At 37.2% G+C, this 20332-nt stretch overlaps 1 protein-coding gene across 1 annotated transcript in view; it reads right to left on the reverse strand.

Moving 5' to 3' along the window:
- TTC7A (tetratricopeptide repeat domain 7A) overlaps positions 1–20332 on the reverse strand; it is a 2391665-nt gene that overhangs the window by 1275761 nt on the left and 1095572 nt on the right. Inside the window, exons 12-13 of the mRNA XM_044060227.1 lie at positions 20125–20242; positions 2395–2452 (exon numbers count right to left, since the gene is read on the reverse strand). Of these exons, the coding sequence (XP_043916162.1) occupies positions 2395–2452; positions 20125–20242 (176 nt within the window). The remainder of the gene's footprint in view (positions 1–2394; positions 2453–20124; positions 20243–20332) is intronic.

A 20332-nucleotide genomic window follows, 5' to 3' on the forward strand; every position in this document is an offset into this window, starting at 1 on the left:
TTCAATAACCTTTTGTTTATTTCTGTTTTCCTCTTTCTGCTTGGATCCTTTATTTGTCTCCCTCAGAATACTTCTTGATACAAGACTTCCAATACTCAAATCTGTTAACTTCTTCTTCTTCTAGAAGGCATGTCTACACTATATCAAACCGCAATGCTGCAATTTCATCCCGTGGTTCTCCCTTGTTAATCATTTTGCACGTCTCCATATTCAAGTCTCCTTCCTGTATATCAATAACTAACATATGTAGTATTCCATTTTTCATGACATTTTAATTCCAAAAAATTTGTTTTATTTTCATTAAAAATTTTAGCCACGATTTCTTGATTTTAACTAGTCCTTCAGAGTTTGCACTTACCACTTCCTCCATACTCTGCTCTTACAGTGACAGTTCTCCAGGAAAGTGCCAACCAGAAAAGAGAAGTGAATTAGCCCAGTACCCTGGCCAAATATCCCTCAGACATACAAATACTACCTCTGGTTTTTCTTGGAAAGAGGGCTTTAACCTAGTGGGACTAACCTAGTCAACAAAAATGATAAATAAAATAAAGTGCATCTGGATGCCCATCTCAGAACCAGGAAGTACCTCCTGGCATGGCTGGCTGAGTCATGTGACTAGGAAACCCCAACCTTTGGACCACCACAGGTGACGTCAGCCATGGAAGTTCTTGATGTCTGTGTGGATTGGCCTCTGGCCAGTCTGCTTATCCCTGAAATGTCCCTAAGTTTACAGAATGTCTTTGACCTTGCCTCGTATTTTTGCCCTGCTCCTTACAAAATGTTTGATTTTCTAGTAAATAACTGAGTATAAGTCCGTCAATAATGCTGGACATTAGTTTCTTGCTTCTTACTGCTAAAGAAATATATATTGATGCAAAATCTGTAGTTCTACTTATTAAGCTTCTAAGTGAACTAGTCCAGCTAGGGAAGGAAAAGCCAAAACAAATCATTCATTGGTGTGCAGAGAAATTCTTGTAAACTCATCCTTTTCCAAAAGATTCTGCCTAAAAGATTGAGATAAAAATGTGGGACAACCAAAGTGTTCTTTAATGCTGTCCATTTATTGAGCTTCTTTATGAGTGCTTTCATCCAGTGGTCTTCATCAGATGGGTTTTCACTAAGAGCTGTTTAGGATTATTTAAGCGAATTAGAGTAATATTTAAAAATTGCCCCAGTATACTCTCTTCAGTGGCACAATATGTGTTGGCTTTGTCCATAATTCTTGAGTAAAGATGACAGTTATGCTGGTCTGGCATCCACCACATGCACAGGAATAGAGGGATGGGGGATAGGGAAGTGCATATGGTGCACATCATTCTGTATACCTTGTCTGCTGTCCAGTTCTCCTTCTCCTCATTACCATCTAAGTCTATCTGTATCGCTCTACTGTTGTACTCACCCCTGTCTGGTTTGGCATTTTTTATCTGTATATCCTGCAACATTCTCTTCATAGTCTATCCCGCCCACAACCAGTCCTCATTATATTCCTCAAACTACCATTCATGTTCTTGTGAGAAAAATGGGAGCCTTTGCTACCCCCAAAATGCCTCCTCCTTCTACCAGTCATCGTTATGGTTATCTTTTTGTGTATTCCTTTATGACTGTTACATCCTCCTTTCCTCCCCATTTATATGATGAATCTGGCTGCCACTGTACTGGGATGGCTATTTTTTGCTTGTCTGCCACTGTTTGTGGACCTTTGATGAGAAGCTTTATTGCAGATGTAAGTAAGAATAGTCTTGAGCTGCCACTCCCCACTGCCGATTTTCAGGAACATTCAACAATTTGCCCAGTGACATATATATGTACTAGGCATGTACTGCCATGCTGCCCTGGGATATCCTCTCAGAAGATGAGATCCTCTTTCTCTTGGTGTGATAGCATCTGTAGCTGCATCCATTGTGATGCTCCTTTCTTTTCATCACCCAGGGAGCCCATCATACTCAGATGAGATCATATTTTTGACCTCCAGTTCCTATCACTTGGGCATAATTGTTTAATAGGGTACACCACCAATTTTGTACATGTATCTATTATACAGTGTAGAGATATTAAGTTAGATTTCCACTTTTAACACCTTGGAGTATATCTTGTCAGCAAGAAGACATTTGGCCTCCAGCTATTAGATTTTGCCTGTGATAACCAAAATGCCAGTTAAGCCCAGGTCAGCAGCAATGGAGACAAATACCCTGACTTTAACTCAAAAGGAAGGCTATAAAAAGGACAGGATTTATCTCTTTGTGCATATGTGTATGCCATAAAGATGGAACAACATACAAATTACGGAAAGTCTCTAAACTGCAGAGATATGCCTTGTTAGTGAGCTATAAGCAGCAATTCTAATATAAAATAGTTAAGATTACAAATGAGACATTTCAACTCGCAAAACATTACCTTTTCAATGTGTCCAGCGCCTTCTTGTTGAGCTCATCCTGTGTGCTTTTTAGTCTTGCTGTAAAATAAAATAAATGTTACTGACTTGAACACTATAAAGCATCAGTTGTCTCCAAAGAAAACACTTTAACTATACAGTAATCATTTTAGCATATCTAGTCATCTATCCTTTCTAAAGCATTTCTAATGCACAATGTACTGAAAAGTACTTACTATAAGGAGAGCTATACTAAAACAAAATTAATCCTGGACTCAGCACATTTTGTTCAGAGATAGGCTCCCTTTTATCTGCATTTGGCAAACGTTCTGTAAATCAAACTCTTCCCCCAGTATATGAACCTACCATGTGTCTGGAAATTCTCTCTCTCTGTCTCCCTTCTTTCATCTTCTTGCTCCTAAATTTGTCCCAGAAATTTCTTTTCTGATCCCATTCCCTAAACATACAATTATATCCCAAAGAAACTCCTGTTCTGAGGTTATCCAAAAGTAAATGGATTTTACCCCTAATTAGACATTCCACTCAAATATATGGTTTGCACTTCTCATATTGTACTTTCCTAGACTCATGTAACTGTGCAACAGCTACAGATTCTCTTCCTGGAACAGAATATTCCCTTTATTATCATTAATGTGGGCACGATGTCTGTCATCTCACTGAACATACTAGAATCAGCCACAGCTAGCTAGTTAAAGGATTGTGTCATCATATAAGGTACATTTTAGCACTGATACCTTGAGACTTAAGGATGCTATGCAAAGTCCAAGGCAGAACAAATAAATCTCATTGTCATGTCTTGACAAATCAAATGCAAATAAATCAATGTTTTTTGTTGAAAGATTAGCTATGCCAAATCTCCAAAGACATAATAGTGTAGGATTTTAACACATGGATTTTCTCCTACATTACAAATAACTCAGCTAGCTAAAAGCTTGGGTCACATTTATTTAGTAAGCTACACAGCAGAGAAAATTTCTTCAAACAGGTAAAAGCTGACTGCCAGAAAATGAAGCTTTACAATTAAATCATATAAAAACACCAACTAAATAACACAGGAATATTATCTGGACCCCTACTGAGAAGTGTACAAACAAAACTAATGATCAAGGGAGCTTCACCAAAGACCCTCACTTAGAAACTCCCCAGTTTGTGTTTCATCATTGTTTAATATTTCACTGATGGAAAAAATACTCCACTCAGTTAAAGAAAATATTCAAGATGTTAATTTAAGTAAGCTTTAGAATAGTAGTGGATTTTGGAGCAATTAAATTGGGGAAATGGAGTATAAATGCAGAACAAATTTGTGGATCTCAAGGGAATTGTGCAATAATCTGAAGAAAATAAGCAAAAAATTGGATTCCATGGAAATTCAGTGGAGACACTTGGGTGGAACAAGAGAGATATGTGGCATAATAAAATATTGTAAGACTAGTTAGTAATCCTGGGTCAAATTTACTCTGATATAATAAATTTAGAAGAAACTGGGCTGGGACAATGAACTAAGTTTAATGTGTTAGATTGTATAAGTTTGAGATTCTGTCTTTTAAGGCAAGGAAATATGGAAGAATGAAGGGTGATATAATAACATTTTTGAAGGATAGTCAGAGATTTAAACCATTTTTGAAGGATAGTCAGAGATTTAAACCAAGGTTAACATCATCAAAAATTATGGAGGTAGACATTTGTTGTTTAAACATAAACTGACTCTGATAAATGTATACAATACAGGGAGAAATACATAGAAGGAGAATCAGTAGAGATTTGTAAAGAACTAATTACATCTACATTAAATTGTCAAAAGAAAGAAAGATTATAGCAAACAGAGACCTCAATGGCATCAGAATGATCACATATGGCTGAAACAGACTGTGAAATAAGAAATTAAAAAAATATTAGTAATAAGCAAGAAGTACATACACTAGCATTGATATCCTTTCGTGACATGGGTAGTCCTGAATGGGAGAAATAAAGTTAGTTATATGCTTTCTAACAATAAAGGAGGATCTGTAAGTGACTACACTCTTGTATCATCAAATCATACAACGGGTTCAAGTTTGATATTAGATGTTAGAACAGAAAGAAATTGTGTGTTAATGATTATATTATGAAAAGTAACAGAAAAAATAGGTTCATCAGTGTTGCATACACAAACAGATTTAAGGGAAAATAATGTCAGAAATGAAAGCCTGATTAAAGAATCAATCAGAAGAGCTAATAGCCATAATAAATCAAAAGCCTTGGTGGGGCTATCCACCAGCAATGTGAATACTAGGTTTACGTGATTGCCACTGTTGATATGACACCCCAACTCCATGTACAAAAGGGGGTGATGTTGATGTCGATACACAATGGAAAAATTAGATTTTTTTTTTAAATGGGAAGGAATCTTGGGAATGGGAGATGGGTAGCTGTAGATCATATAAATTATGAACAGGGATGGTTTGAAAACTGTGCATTAAAGAGAAGATATTACAGAATACTGGAAGTGTATAAAAGAAGAGTTTAGAAAAGTTAAAAACAAAACGAAAACCAAAAGTGGAATATAAAAAGTGTGCTCTTTATAGTTCTGCTTTGTATGCAGGTATCCACTGGCAGATGATTTTAGATATAATTAAACAAGATAGTAAACAATTCTGGCTTGAAATCTGAAAATGGATTAGAAGATTTGCAAAGCAATGGGGATAACTGAAAGGGAAGAGTGAAACAAATTTTATGAAGAGAAAATCTATAATCTACATTTTGAGGGGCAATGTTCCATTGTTACGGAGTTGCGGACTAAGAAAGGATTTTAACATAAGTTCTACAGAAAAGTGTGTAAAACAACTGAAGCAAAATAAATCAGCTGGACCTTATCAGTTAAATCATAAACTATTTGTAATAAATTTGTGGAAATGGATCTAAGTGTTGAGTAAGGGCTCTGTGTGTTTCTTGTATGAGAGAGTGCAATCTCACAATCATGGTTCTGAGGGATCATTGCCCTAATTTATGAAAAAGGAGATCACTCATATCCAAAAAAGTGCAGACCTCTCACTTTGAAGGATAATATTCTCAAGACTTTTCCAACAGTATTACTGAGAAATCTGAAGATCAAATTTCAGAGAATCCATTATATTTTACTCAGTTTCCATATATTACTGTAAGGTCAACCATTGATGCTTACCTGCTGTTACAAATTGTGATGAAAAATACACTATAATAAGAAAAAGCATGTCAGTATGTCTTGATGTGGACTTAAAAGTCTGTATTTGAAAATGTGAATTATGCAAATATTGTGGGAAGAAATATCCAGGGAATTGTTATGGCTAGACTTGTATAGGCCCTAGGGCCGATAGCCTAGTACCAACCTATGAACCTATATAATAACAGGCAGGAGCTTTACTGAAACAGTAGTCTGCTGCTGCTCTACATGGGTACAAGTTAAGTATACAAGTACTAGCAACTTAACCTCAAAAGCTAGAGCAAACAAAGGAGTCACATCAGGGTGCATACTAACACCCTGGTTATTTTTGCTTTACTTGCTTACAAAGTTGTGCAAGATAGGAAATAACACACCAAAGCTCAGGAGGTATCAAGCAACTGGATATGCATACAGTGAAGTTTTATTAACAACCTCTCTTTCTACATTACAGTGAAGGGTCCAGATGGAGTATATGCATATATAATGTTTTACCAATAATATAAGCAATCCAAAAAGAATGGCCAGCACCACAAAGACGTGAATAAAGATCAAAATTTATTATTATATCACATTCCAGACCAGTTTCGGAATATAGCCTTCATCAGCAGTGGTGGCTGGTGACTTGAAATCAAAGGGGAGCTGCAGGAGACAGCTGAATGGGTGTGGCTAATGAGAAAGGGTGTGGTCAAATAGAAAGGGGTGGAGCTATGCACAAAACCTGAGACCTTAATTAAATACACTGCCCTGGGTGCCAAACCGCCATGAGAGTCCAATCAAGACAAAATGAAGTGTAGAAGAAAAAAAATATTATTTCAATGCATTGGCTACATGACAGCTTACTTAATACCTAGATGGAAACAAAAGGGCTGTGAGGCATGAAAAAATAAATTACTTTTTAAATACAGTACTGGAATGTCAGTCAAAATCAAGTATAAAAAAACAAGCAGTACTTAACTCAAACCATTTCTCCTTGCACTGCAGTTCTAATTATAATTTATATTCAGCTTTATAAAAGTACCAAGTAACATGCAGCCAACAACATGCATTTTCTGAATAATAAGAATCAAAAATCAATAGTATAAAAATATGATAGAAAACCAGAACATTCTGCAAAATCAAGGACAGATGAAAAGCCACTATACTTGTGTCTACCTTGGATGGGGGGATACTTAGCCTGCACACTTTCACTGCATAACTGTTCCTTGCCTTGCTTGGATGCATCCAGAGTCACTACATGGGGGAGTGGGGTACAAACATGTCACAATTTGAATGTCTCTGGCTGATGGTGATGGCCCTGACACATTTTTTATATTCTCAACCTCAGAGTAAGAAATCTGGACAAAGCCATAAATAAAAGTGGGACAAGTTACAAAGGCCCAAAAATAAGTACAATTTTTAAATATTTCCCTTACAAACTTAGAAAGTTAATAAAATAGTAGGTCTTGCATTAGTATGAATTATCTGAAGGTTATGAAATCTGAAACTCAAATGTCTGTGTTATTGTTTTTTAACTTCAACCTTTAATGCTTTGCCACTAATTTTATGAAAAACAGACCAAAAATGTGATGCAAAAATCTGTATACACACACACAGACACACATGACACATATGAACTTTTGAAGTGATTCTGAGGCAAAGACAGCAGAAACTAACAGGATTGGTGAAGAAAATGGAAAATGTGTTACCAAACTTTTGCTTGTGTGTGTTTGTCAGTGTTTTGTGTCTGTGTGTGTGTGTGTGTGTGTGTGTGTCTAAATCTGTTTTAGAATCACAGTATAAGAAGGAAAAACAGTTCCCACAAGTCCAAAAAAACAAAAAGAAAACCATGATAGGGCACCAGGAAGCACCAGAGTAACAGTAAAATGCAAAATAAATCCAAAGCTTCATAATTAACACAGCAACCAAAATGTTATTATTAATAACAATTATCACTATGTTTTTGTCCATGTAAAATGACTTCATCAGATGTACATGCTTCCCAAATATCCCTCTTTAAATATCATGTTTTCCCCTTAAATTATTTGCTTAATTAAAAGAAGCTCAATTTAGTTAAAAACACCCTACACTATAAACAGAATATCCTAATCATTTTTATATACTAATTATGACATTTGTTCAATAAATAAAATAAAACACTCCTTTAAAAATCCTATATTCACATGTAAATAAAAAGTATCAAAATATATATATAAATATTAAATATTAAAATAGTGTGCAAAACCTGCCTAATTAAAACATATATTAAAAATGCTAAACATTAAAAATTATTTTGTACAGTTACACAACACTGCCATCATATATTTTCTTATATAGATACATTCAAAACCTAGTTTTGAAGGTGAATGAAAATGGAATAAGTCAACTGATGGTTCTTTTCTATTTGAAAGTTTTGTGCGAGCTTATGTATTTATAGTCTTCAAATCTGTTTTAGGCTGATGACTTGTTCATGATTGGTTTCTCTCTCTCATACAAAGGACGTATTGGGATGTTTCTCTATTGCTCACATTACAAATTGCAAATCAAAAGAAAAGACAAACTGAAAGGTCAGGTAAACTGACAATTTGTTAGCTACCTCTTCCCATATACTGCGCCTGTTGAGTATCTACCCACTATTACCACCACTCATTTATTTCTCTTATCACAGGAATAAGCATCCTTCACAGTGCAGCCGTATGGCAGGCAGTCATGAAGGGTCTTTTCCATCTTGTTGCTTAAACTCCTCCTTGGCAGCTGATATAAAGTAATGTTATACTATTCCTATTGGACATGCTTGTTCTTAGCTATACTTTTTGAAGGCTACAGCATTTACATGACTTAGTAGAGCTAAGCATCTCTCAAGCTCAAGCCCATAGTGCTGTATAGTGTACATGTCTCTCCCTTTCCTGTACCTGTTGGCAAAGGTGACATCATATGCTCGCTCACATCCTTCCCAGTCTGGATATTTCAGCTCTGAAGTCTAACCCTCAGATAGCAGCTTCTCTGACACAAGTGCTTATTTTCACTTCAGTCAGGTTCAGTCAGCTCCAGGTACCAAAGTTCAATCCTGACACCAGTCCACTGCCTATGTGGAGCTTATTTGTTTTTCCCCTTGGCTTCCTTCTACTTCCCCAAAACAGGTTGGATGATTGTAATCCTTTATTGTCCATATATATTACATTTACCCTTGTTTCTATGGCTTTGGTTGTAGATGAAAAGAGGCTATGATGACTGGCTTACTTATCCAATTAAAACATTCAATTAAATAAATATTAAAATTACTATTTTTCTTCATAAAAAAATCAGCACTATTAGCTCTTTATGTTTAACAAAAGTAGTACCACTTTATTTTAGCATATGCAGGTTGCCATTGCCAGTAACAATTATAGCAGTACGCATTTATTATTTGAGTGGCACAGGCACTGGATGATTACCTTGAGTCTTGACAGAAGTGCAGAATTTAAGATTTTTTTGTCCGAGATCTTAAGTTTCGAACTCCGTGGTCTGACAGTCTGACCAAAGCACAAACCAAAGTACTGTATGCTGCTACTGTACTGACTGGTTCTTGGTCTCTCTTTCCCAGCACGCCAAGTGCAAGAAGAGAGTGAGAACCAATCAGTAGTCATCCAACCATGCACGTCACCTACATGACTGCAGACGTGGCAGTCCGATCGCCTTCCAGTTTACTGTGGTTACAAACCGGATAGACTTCTGGGCATCAAGCACTGATGCCTTCTCTCCTTTATCTGGACTGCTTTTACAGCAGTCCGGATTTACGGAGACTAATTTTTTTAACCCAAAACTCACCGAGCATGCGCAGTTTGAGTTCCAGGACTTTAACAGAATGTCAGCGAGTCGGTCAGACTCACAACTAAGTAATGTAGAATAGAAAAAGTAAATATTTTATTTTATTTTTTAAAATCTTCTTTCCACAGCTGGGGGGGGCTGCAGCCCAATAGCACGAGCCACCACTGTTCATCAGTGATATCCATACTACAAATCCATTGCTTTAAATACAGTCAGTATCCAGTCATTTCCTATGACATCACTTCTCCACAAAGAAGAATAAAATAGAAAATCTAATTTATTAAATCACATTTTGTCATTAAGACCTGCAGCGAACAATCCCCCCAGCTCAACAATCCATTTTGATTCAAAATGGAGTGCCATCCATTTTTAAATAATTTGTTACCCATAACTTTATCTATTACTACAAATGTGAACCTAGCTGATGTATGTACTTGGGAATGTCTGTATAATGCATTTGCAATTCTTTGATTGCGTATGCCACTAAGGTGTTCAGACATCCGATAATGCAATGATCTTGAGGTCTGCCCCACATAAAAGGCAGAGCAGGTGCAGCTGACCATATATATATCACCCAATCTGACCCACAGTTGGCATAAAAACGTATATTGAAAAACTGACTTGTATGTCTGCTAGTAAATTGTTTTATCTTTTGCATGTGTTTGCAGAAGGTACAATGTCCACAAGGATAAGAATCAACAAGCCTGTCTCCTGTAATTGTAAGTTGATGGCCCACCTGATCACCCTTATTAGTTTTTTTATAATGAGCAAAGTATGAGCCCAATGTTTTCCCTTTGCGAAAAGAGAATTGGCATCTCTCAGGTAAAATAGAACCCAATTCATCATTAGATGTAAGAATGTTCCAATATTTCTGAACCACATTTCTTAATAAACTAACATTTCTACCATATGTAGTGACCATTCTGATAGTGTCTGACCCATCCTGAAACTGTCTGGATTTATATTGTAATAAATCAGATCTTGGTTGATTGATAGCCCAACCTCTTGCTCCAATCACATCCCTCTGTCTATATCCCCTATCCAGAAATCTGCTGGTAAGATCTTGTTTAGATATGTTAAAATCTTCATCAGTTGAACAGATTCTTCTAATTCCCAAAAATTGAGATTTTGAGATGTTCCTGACAGTATGGCTTGGATGGAGGCTAGACATGTACAAGTTATTATATTGTTGGTATTTCCTGTATGCTAAAGTGCATAATGTCTGATCTGGAAGACATACGATCCTTACATCCAGTTAATTTATTTCCTCCCTACTATATGTAATGGTAAATTCTATACCCCACTTACTCTCATTGATATATTCAATAAATTCCATAAGATAGTCAATGTCACCACGCCATACTAGCCACAATTGTCCAGGAATCATCTCCATATGTCGATTTCTGGCAGGAAAATGTTATGTGAATCACTGTAAATGATTTGTTCCTCTATAAAACCCATAAATAAATTGGCATATATTGGGGCAAAAGATGCTCCCATAGCTGTACCTTGGGTTTACCAGTAACATTCTCCTTTGAAATAGAAGACATTTTTAGTTAGGACGTGTTCCGCCAAGCCTACTAGTAATGTGTTAAATCCCAGAGTATAAAGTTCTACCCTGTTCAACCAATATTCTAAGGCTTGCAAACCCACCCAATGAGGGATACTGGTATATATAGAGACTTAACATCTAGGGTACACATCAACCAATTGAGCTCCAATTGGGATTTAGACACTATCTGTAGAAATTCAGTAGTATCTTTAATTCTGGCCCTAATATATGGTAATAAAGGTTGTAAGTATTGGGTCAGAAACATTAGGAGAGGCTCTGTGAGAGACCCAATTCCCGACACAATAGGTTTTCCAGGAGGCTGATTCAGATCTTTATGAATTTTAGGCAAGAGATACAAATATTGCTTGCCTGGCTCTTTTACCGTAAGGTGTTGTCTGACCATTTCACTAATAATACCTTCATCAACTGCTTTTTCCAGAAATACCAATTACCAAAATTACAAATTACCAATAATATAAGTCAGACAAAAATGAAAACAGCAAGCAGGATTAAAGTAAAGATGGTAGAACAGGTAACACGTACAGCTTAATTTCGAATAATATTTGAATGTAATGTTGGGTTGACTCCTAACATCCATATCAGCTGTCATTCTGGAGTCAGTCACACAAAAAGGGCTTAATTCTTGAATGTCTGTTTAAGAAGCAAGCTTATAGGCTTAGCTCTGGAACAGGTTAATACTGAATTTCAATAGCCTCTTAATATATTACTCATCAAATGTGTCCGAGTGCCTTTTGCTTTAGCAGTTCTTACAGTCATGCTAATGTTAAACATGAATTCTATGGCCAAAGAGTCATGTTCCTATGTCACAAAAACAACTACAAAATACTAAAATGGAGACCATCAATCTGTTTTCAGCATGTAAATACCATATGTTGCAAAAAAATCTGGTCAAGTACAGATAGCAGCATGCTTGAAGAGGAAGAAAATACTCTTTTGTTTTTTTTTTTGTTTTGTTTTTTTTTAAGGAAAACCTTGAATGGTAACGTGAGCACTCTATTTTATACAGGGTCATAAAAGTCTACACTTAGGTTAGTCGATGGCTGTTGCAGAAGTTATGACATATGAATGGAAACAGTCTTACTATGCTGGCGATTAGTTTGACACAACGTTTTATTTCAACATTTTTCTGATTTTATCCATGCTGACAAACCATATTTCTCCCTGACTGATAATTCGATCATCACCAAACTGAAATGGCTAGGCTCAGGTTGAACAGATAAAGAAGCAGGTTTACTAACACATATTTTCTAGGACTTATATTATTTGACAAGTTTCTGAAAACACAAAGTAAAATAAAACAAATCTATGTTTTTGCAGGAGTCAAACCTCCCTGTACCCCACACGCCCTGCAAATTATATATACCAACTCCGATCGCACTACACTGGGAAAGGGGTAAATTCTCCAATCCCCACTGTACCACAGTTTACAAAGAAGTGCTTCAAGGGGGAATTCACCCTTTTTCCCACATTAGTGTGATCTCAGAGTTGACATATATAATTTGCAAGTGGTGTGTGGTGGGTACAGTGGCTTGCCTCCCTGCAAAAACATAGATTTATTCTTTTTTTTTTTTTTGAGTTTTCGGAAACTTGACCATATGAATTTCGAGTTTCTTAAAACACGATGAAATAATATAAATCCATTAACTACCATTTATCGAGCAGCCTGGTATATTATCCAGTGCAATGAAAGTTGTATTTTTTTTATTTTTGAGAGTACCTTTACTACATTAAGTGTTGTTTAGTGATGGTGGTGGGTCAGATATTTAAGAGTGAAATTTGAAATGAATATGTTTGCAAGTATGTTTGCAATGTCCACTGGATCAGACTAGGTAATATCATTTTGAATAAGTTCTGAGCAATGCTGGGGGTTATTCCTTTTCTCCCCGGGCCTCTGCTGAAAATGGACCTACGTCCAGTCGGACACTCCCGGTCAACAAATATAAATAAATAATTCCTTATCTTCCTGATGTAACTAAAGAATTATTTGAAGTTGTCTTTGGTTTCTGATGCTAGTCTGAGTTCATGGGATGCCTTTGTTTTCCTGATGTTATTTTTCAGATTCTTAGATAACTTTTTGATGTTAACCCTAATTTGAGGGTCTTTAGATTTGCTGTATATTCTATGATTTTTTTAACTGTATAGCTTGTTTAAATCTGGGGCCCACAAGGATGATTTGGTCTTGAACTTCCCATTTCATTTAGACTTAGTTAGGACTGTCAAGTTAATACAGTGTGACACTAAATTTTTGTTTGCATAATTCCTTGCCTGGTCGACATCTTGGTTTTTAATGCTGTACTTGACTTTAAAGATTTCATCACAGAACTGTACAGCTGAAGTCCCTGAATTCTGTGATATTAACATCGGTAGATCTGGACATATGAATGTGAAAGTTACCAGTTTGTGATTGGATTTAACTGGAGATGGGAATACTGGGAAACCAAGGGGATAGTACATACAGATGTTATATTTGTAAGGATTAGGCCAAAGATAATTTTACCACTACTGTTTTTTTTTTTTTAATAATTTGGTTGAAGGAGTTTTTGTTTTTGTTCATGAGGTATAAGAATTTTAGGGCAATATCTACATTTGAGGTGTAGGTATCCCAGTTTTTCAACAGGTAATTAAAGTCAACCAGTATAATGGCGCTCCTATTTATAGGGAGTTCATCTAACATGTTTAGAAATTTAACATGGTTTGCAGGAGTCATAGAGTGGGGTCCTGTCACATACTAGGATCTGATTGTTTGTCTAAGTTACTGTCATTTCTATTTGAGCAGGTTCTGCTTGTGGGTATCTACATAACTGCCTAAATGTAATATGGTATCTAACAACATGGAGATGCCACTACAACTTCCATCAGGTCTAAATGGCATGGTAGGCCCAAAACCCAGGTTTACATGGGGATTGCTTTCAGGGCTTTTAAACCAGGCTTCAGTAATCACACACATGGATATGCACCAGGAGGGCCTCAAAGACTTGCAAATTGTTGTTTTACACTTCTAGCCCTGAAAAGAGTCACCTTGATGTGATCTTGATTTTGAATTGTTTTGCCAGTTAAGCTGAGAGGTCCCTTAGCTGGACTCTGCCAAAAAAGGCAGTTTGGGATAGCAAGTTGTTTAGCTGATACTCAGAAGCCGTGGATTAAAAGGTGCAAGCTGTCCCTGGTGAAGTAATTAGGGTTATGCATTATCTTTTCCCAAGCTGACTCATACTGGGTCACAATTGGATAACACCAGTGGATTAAAAGGTGCAAGCTGTTCCTGGTGAAGTAAGTAGGGTTATGCATTATTTTTCCCAAGCTGACTCATACTGGGTCACAAGTGGATAACACCAGTTATGCAGGCAATTGTTGAAGCCAATCATCTTTTCTTTGTACTTTGGAATAATTTTTGGAGAGGGAAGGATTCTGCTCAACACCAGCACCTTTCTTGCATTTGTGACGTTCATGAAGAGCACAAACAAATCACTCTGCATATCCCTCACATATGGCACGCAAAGTTGTCTGCATGCACATAGACCATCACCATGTAGTACTCATACCTGTTTGGCTTAAGGGTCTTAAGGGCCCTTGAGACACTGCAGATCTTGGCAACTGAGAGACAACTTACTGTCAACTTATTTTTGTCCAGTCTTGAGAGGGAAGTCTGTGAGTGTCTGAATATGGAGTCATCAATCACTAGTGCATTACTATTTCTATGGTATTTAGGTCTACTGGATTTGAGGTGGATTACTTCCTGATGGCTCTCAGTTTTGTATGTGCCAGTAGATGTTACAGTGTTTGGCTTCTGGTGAGTCTTAATCTTGTTGGATCTTGGAGGCTTAGGCAAGGACTTCTTTATGGTCATAGAGTACAATAATTTTCTGGTAATTTATGTGCAACGCTGTGGGGGGTACAGTGGTGCTCACAGGTTGGATTTATATGCAAGACTGAAGCCACCATTTTAGTTAAGCATTTGCAGCTGTCTCAGAAAGATAGTGATGAGGTAAGTAGTAGCTCATTGTCTGTGAGCATCAGGCAATTGCTACACTGCTTGAGTATACCAAGTGCTATGAGGCTGGCAAATCCGGAAAGACAAGCTGGTTGACCTTCCATTTTTGTCTGAGAGTGTAGAGAGCATGGGGTATCTATAGACTAGTTTGTATGCCATTCGATTTGACTTCCGTGCTGATATTGTTATGAATAATACATATCTTGCTTTACTGATTTCAGTTGTGTTAAAGGGGGAGCTAAGTAAAGCAGAATACACAGAACTATTTACAACACTGTAAGGAGGAACACAACAAAACATTTTCTAGAACAATACATTTTAGTTTGGGCTCTAATCTGTCCTATAGTTATATGTCAGAATTCAATTCAGGCCCTGAGGTGCAAGATTGAGCATAATGCATCCTTCTATTGAGAATGGGACTAACACAGGCTAGTTAGGAGATAACATCCAACGGAAGTGTTTGTGTCTATCAAATACAAGTTTGTTCAGTGCTGTACAGAGTGCAGCTCAGTATGTGCAGATAAAAAAATGAAATAACTGTTGGCTTCTGACAACAATGCTGGAGCCCTAGAAACAATAGTAACTTATCCTTTGCTACAGAATAATCTCTAGTATCTCCCAGACCACCCTCACATTTTGCTACAACTCTAATAAATTGCAGGACAGCATAAATGGAGAAAAAAAACAGCAATGAAGCTAATGAAAAAACTGCTAAGTGATGGCTTATAATAAACATGCCAAGCAAGAGTCACCCAGCAAAATATAACTGAGCAGACAAATCAAAGAAACCAGTGACAAAAACAGCTTTTCACTTCAGCCAATAATGCTAGATCTCTAGAAACAGCAGTAATTTATCCTCTGTCCCAGAATAATCCCTACTACCTCTCAGATGGCCCCCGCATGTTAACAGCACTTACTATAACTGTACTAAACTGCAGGGAAGCTTAAAAAACAGCAGCTTTAATACAAGGGGACATTTAATAAGTCAGTCAGGTAATTGCACAACCACAATAGCACTTAAGTAATCAGTCAGGTGACCGCAGAAACACATTTCCAGTTTCCAGCAAACTGAGAGAAATGTTAACAAAACTGAGTTTATACCAATTAAAATGCAGAAATCAAGAGGCAAAAAAAAGTGCAGAAGAAATAAATACTTTCCTGCCATTTGACTTGGAAATAAGGGCAATGTGCCTCTTTTAACAATTGAAGCACATGTTCACTGAGTGTAGCTCTCTGAAGTCCTATGATAAAGACACCAAACAAGTTATGTCCTAGCTTCTATAAACAGAGGTACCTCATCCTCTGCATAACGTAATCACTGTTATCTCCCAAACCGCCCACACACTTGATCAAAACTTGCTGTAACTATACTAAATTACTGGAATCTGTGTACCGCTCTTACACTTATCCCTCCTAGGTGACATCTAACACAAATAGGGGTAACCAGTTTATATATATAAAGGAAGGTTCCCCAGTGGGGCACTTATCTGATTCTGAGCAGCTAACAGTACCAACGACCATGAGAAAATCAGACTGATGGTGCAAGACCTGCATTCCGGCTGCACTAAGACACTCTGGTGATTTACAAACATACATCCACCTATAAACTCCTACACTTGCAAGCTGAAGTCATATGTCAGATGCATGTTCTAGGGAAGGCTGAAGCTGTGGTACCCTGGATAACATCAGCAGTGAAAACCTATCTGTTTGGAATACTGCAACAGTGATCTCATTCAGCACTTCAGTAGATATAACACTAGAGAACACTTAATAAATTGGTCAGGAGACTGCAGAACCACAGCACTTTTCTTTTCAGTAAAATATATAGAAATGAAGAAAACTGACAGAAATACCACTTAAAATGCAGAAATCAACAGGTGACAATACATGCAGAAGAAATAACGTATGTTCCTGTTGTTTGAAGTAGAAATTAAGTTAAAACGCTGCTTTTGCTTACTACAGCAAATGTGCACAGAGCATAGGTCTCTGACATCTTACAATAAAAACATCAAACAAGAGTTGTCCAATGCAGTGTAACTGAGCAGAGGGATCAAAGAAACCAATGTGAGATTCAGGTAGCAGCCATTCCTCCCATCATAATCGTCTTAAAACAAAAAATCAAGTACTTTGAGCTGATCTGGCTACCAAAGACATTAAAACATTACATTGCAACTCCGAGTAAATCCTTTGGCTGAAATCTTAGAATCTTTCTTTCCAGCTGATAATGTAACATGACACTGGAACAATTTAAAGCCAGTAGGTTTCTGCTACTAGGTTTTTCTGTCTTTGTTGCCTCACTAGGCAAGCTGAGGCCAGACTTCTCTAACTCTTGGATGGTTTGATTCTTACCTTTGGCTTACTCTTGCAGATATAGCTCTGAAATAACAGTACTGGATGATTTTTCAGGTGTGTCTGATTACAACTCTGGTAAAAATTTCCCCAGCCAATAATTTAGCCCTGTATGTCAGCCCAAAGGGGATAAAACTTCTCTTATGATGTGCTGTGGATTGTTGCAGTCTTTCAAATTTAACAGGATTAAAGCTAATACTAACAGAATATAAACGCTTACAAAATGTAGGATTGTCTTTCATCAGCTTCCATGGAAATCCAAAGGACGAGTTCCCATAGTACCATCATGTTTTCCACTTCACATTTAGGGCACCTACTGCTCTCCCTATAGCCATGTGTTGACCCTTTCACTCAAGACAACATCTCTATACATTTTTACTGAGGATTATTTTCATTGCTTTTTATGTGGACTTGGAAAATGCAGGCTAGACTCTTGCATGAGGAACTAAGCCAACAACTACAGAATAATAAGCAAGGACAGATAAATTTCCATGAGGTCCAGTACATTCAGGCATCAATTGAAATACCAGCACTACATCTGACTGATTATACAATAAAAAAACTGACCGTACATCAGAAAATAGCTTAAAGAGAGTACACTGTGAGATTTGGTCACTTCACAGTGCTACCTGTTGTAGAGTAGCTTATGACACTCAATGTGGGAGCACAAAGCTAGTCACAGTAAATATATATGTGTGTGTGTGTGCACATGTATGTATGTATGTATATATATATATATATATATATATATATATATATATATATATATATATATATATAAAACAGACTAGGTGGGGGGCTATGCCCCCCCACCCCCCAATGTGGGGTTGTGCCCCCCACACCCCCTCCAACTATATATACAAACTCCAGGATTGCACTACAGTGGGGAAAAGGACATATACCTTTCACTTACCTTACAGTAGTCTACACGCTGCCACTACTATGCCCTCTTCCCCACTGTAGTGCAATCCTGGAGTTAGTCTGTTTTTATATGGTCCAGTTTACAATTTAGTATGTTGAAATTCAGTATTATGGGTTTCAGTCAAGTGAGCTTTCAGTATTTTGAAATGTCAGTCTTATGGTCTCAGTCAAATGAGGTTTCTATCATATGATAGGGATCCATATATATATATATATATATATATATATATATATATATATATATATATATATATATATAATACAAACATACATAGAGTGAGTGTGTGTGTGTGTGTCTGTATATTTATATATATATATACACACACACACACACACACACACACACACACACACACACACACACACACACATATATTATGTATATGGATCCCTTTCAGTTGATTGGGTTTTCAGAAACTTGAACTTCAGAGAAGTGTGGGTTATCTACTACAGATTAGGAGTGTAGCTTACCCACTTGGGGTAAGTAAAAGCCAAGAGAAAGAAAAAACGCACTTAAGGGAATCCCAAGGGTTTTCCCTGTTTGTTGAAAAGATAAAGCCCGTCTGGAGGAGGTTGGTAAACAATCAGTCCTTAAAAGGACTTCAGAGTGAAACTCTGTAACCTGCCCTGATCTTTTGTTGGTGGTCCTTGGAGGAGCTCCTTATTTGAAGGGAGGATTTGATCTTGAACCAGTGAGCCCTTAGAAGGGCTGTTGTGGAATTAAAGGATTCCTGTGTCTGATGGATCTTGCTTGTGGGGAGTAAGTCTCAGTTAGAGGGTGACCATGGCGGTCGAAGGTGGTCCTTTATGGAAGGCCTTAGAAGGACTTTTAGTGGTTTCCCTATATTGTGTCCTCTGGAAATTAGCCCTAATAAGGGATGTTGGTCGTCTCCGGGAGAGCACCCCTAAGGCAGACTGTCCTTCTTGTCTCAAGAGCCCTTGAAAGGGCTTGCTCTTCCCCTCCTTCTTCTTTGGTTCAGGTTCATGGGAGGTTGCCATAGGTGGACCAAATCCCTCTTCCCTTTCCAGGACCGGTCTCTCTTCCCCTGTTGTTATCTCGGGGAAGTCACCTGTATTGCACATGAACAACAATACTTAATAACAAATGGAATGCCTGTGTAAAGCCACTGTGTAGTTACTGCAAAATTAAATACAAGGGCAGACTTTGTAAATGCATTCATTTGAAGTATCTGGCAAGTTAATGCCATGTAACCAAATGAAAGTCCAACACTGGCACTACTGATACTTTCTTTGTAGTGTTGTCCTAGGAAGGCAAAGTGTTACACAAAAGGAAAAATATAAGGCACTTATGCACATGTCTACTGCCAATCTATATCTGATTTCCACAACACAAACCATTCTATTTCCTTACTCCATACTAACAATTTATGACCAGTGGCAGGTATTAACCATTTGCTTTTAACACTCTGTAGCAAAGAGTATATTTATTTTACTCTATAAAGTGATCAGTATTGCGTATTAAACAGTAACCTCTCGTCACATGAAATCAATGCATTAGCAGCAGCAGGGATATTAATGGATACTTTATAATGATTCATTGTATGAAACAGAACTATTCTGGGATCTTTTTATTACTGCATCCAACATTCCAAACAGCCCATACCATAATTACAATTTTATGGCCTTATACAGTAAAACTGGATTACATAAAGTTGCCATTTTTTCCTAAGTGTCCTTCTGGTACTCCAAGTTTTTCTTATCATCGATGTCCTCTGTCTCTAAACATATTCAGTTCTTTTCCCTCTTGTCTTGGCCAAAGAAAGATGTGTTATGGGATTGCACTATGCAGACTTACATATTTATTTGTATTTCTTAGCCAAAACCACAGCTCTAAAATTATAAGGTCTCTTTCTGCAAGAATTATTTTTCAGACTTTTAACTTGTTATTACAGTGCTGCTGTTTGAAGCGTATACTTTACCGTCAGTGGCTTGAAGACTGTATGCCAGGCCTAGAGCCAGGTAACCCTTAGCTAGAAATTCTCCAGCTTCTTCACCCATGTCAATCACCATCCTGGAGAAAGATTCACCTTCTTCTAGCTGCAAAAAAAGGACATACAAAGTCAATGCACTACACCTTCTCTGATGAACAGACTGCGTCACTATGACAACAAACTTGAAGGTTATTAA

Source organism: Protopterus annectens, chromosome 1.part0 (assembly GCF_019279795.1).
Source record: "Protopterus annectens isolate FY-2018-M chromosome 1.part0, PAN1.0, whole genome shotgun sequence".
Taxonomy (NCBI): domain Eukaryota; kingdom Metazoa; phylum Chordata; order Ceratodontiformes; family Protopteridae; genus Protopterus; species Protopterus annectens.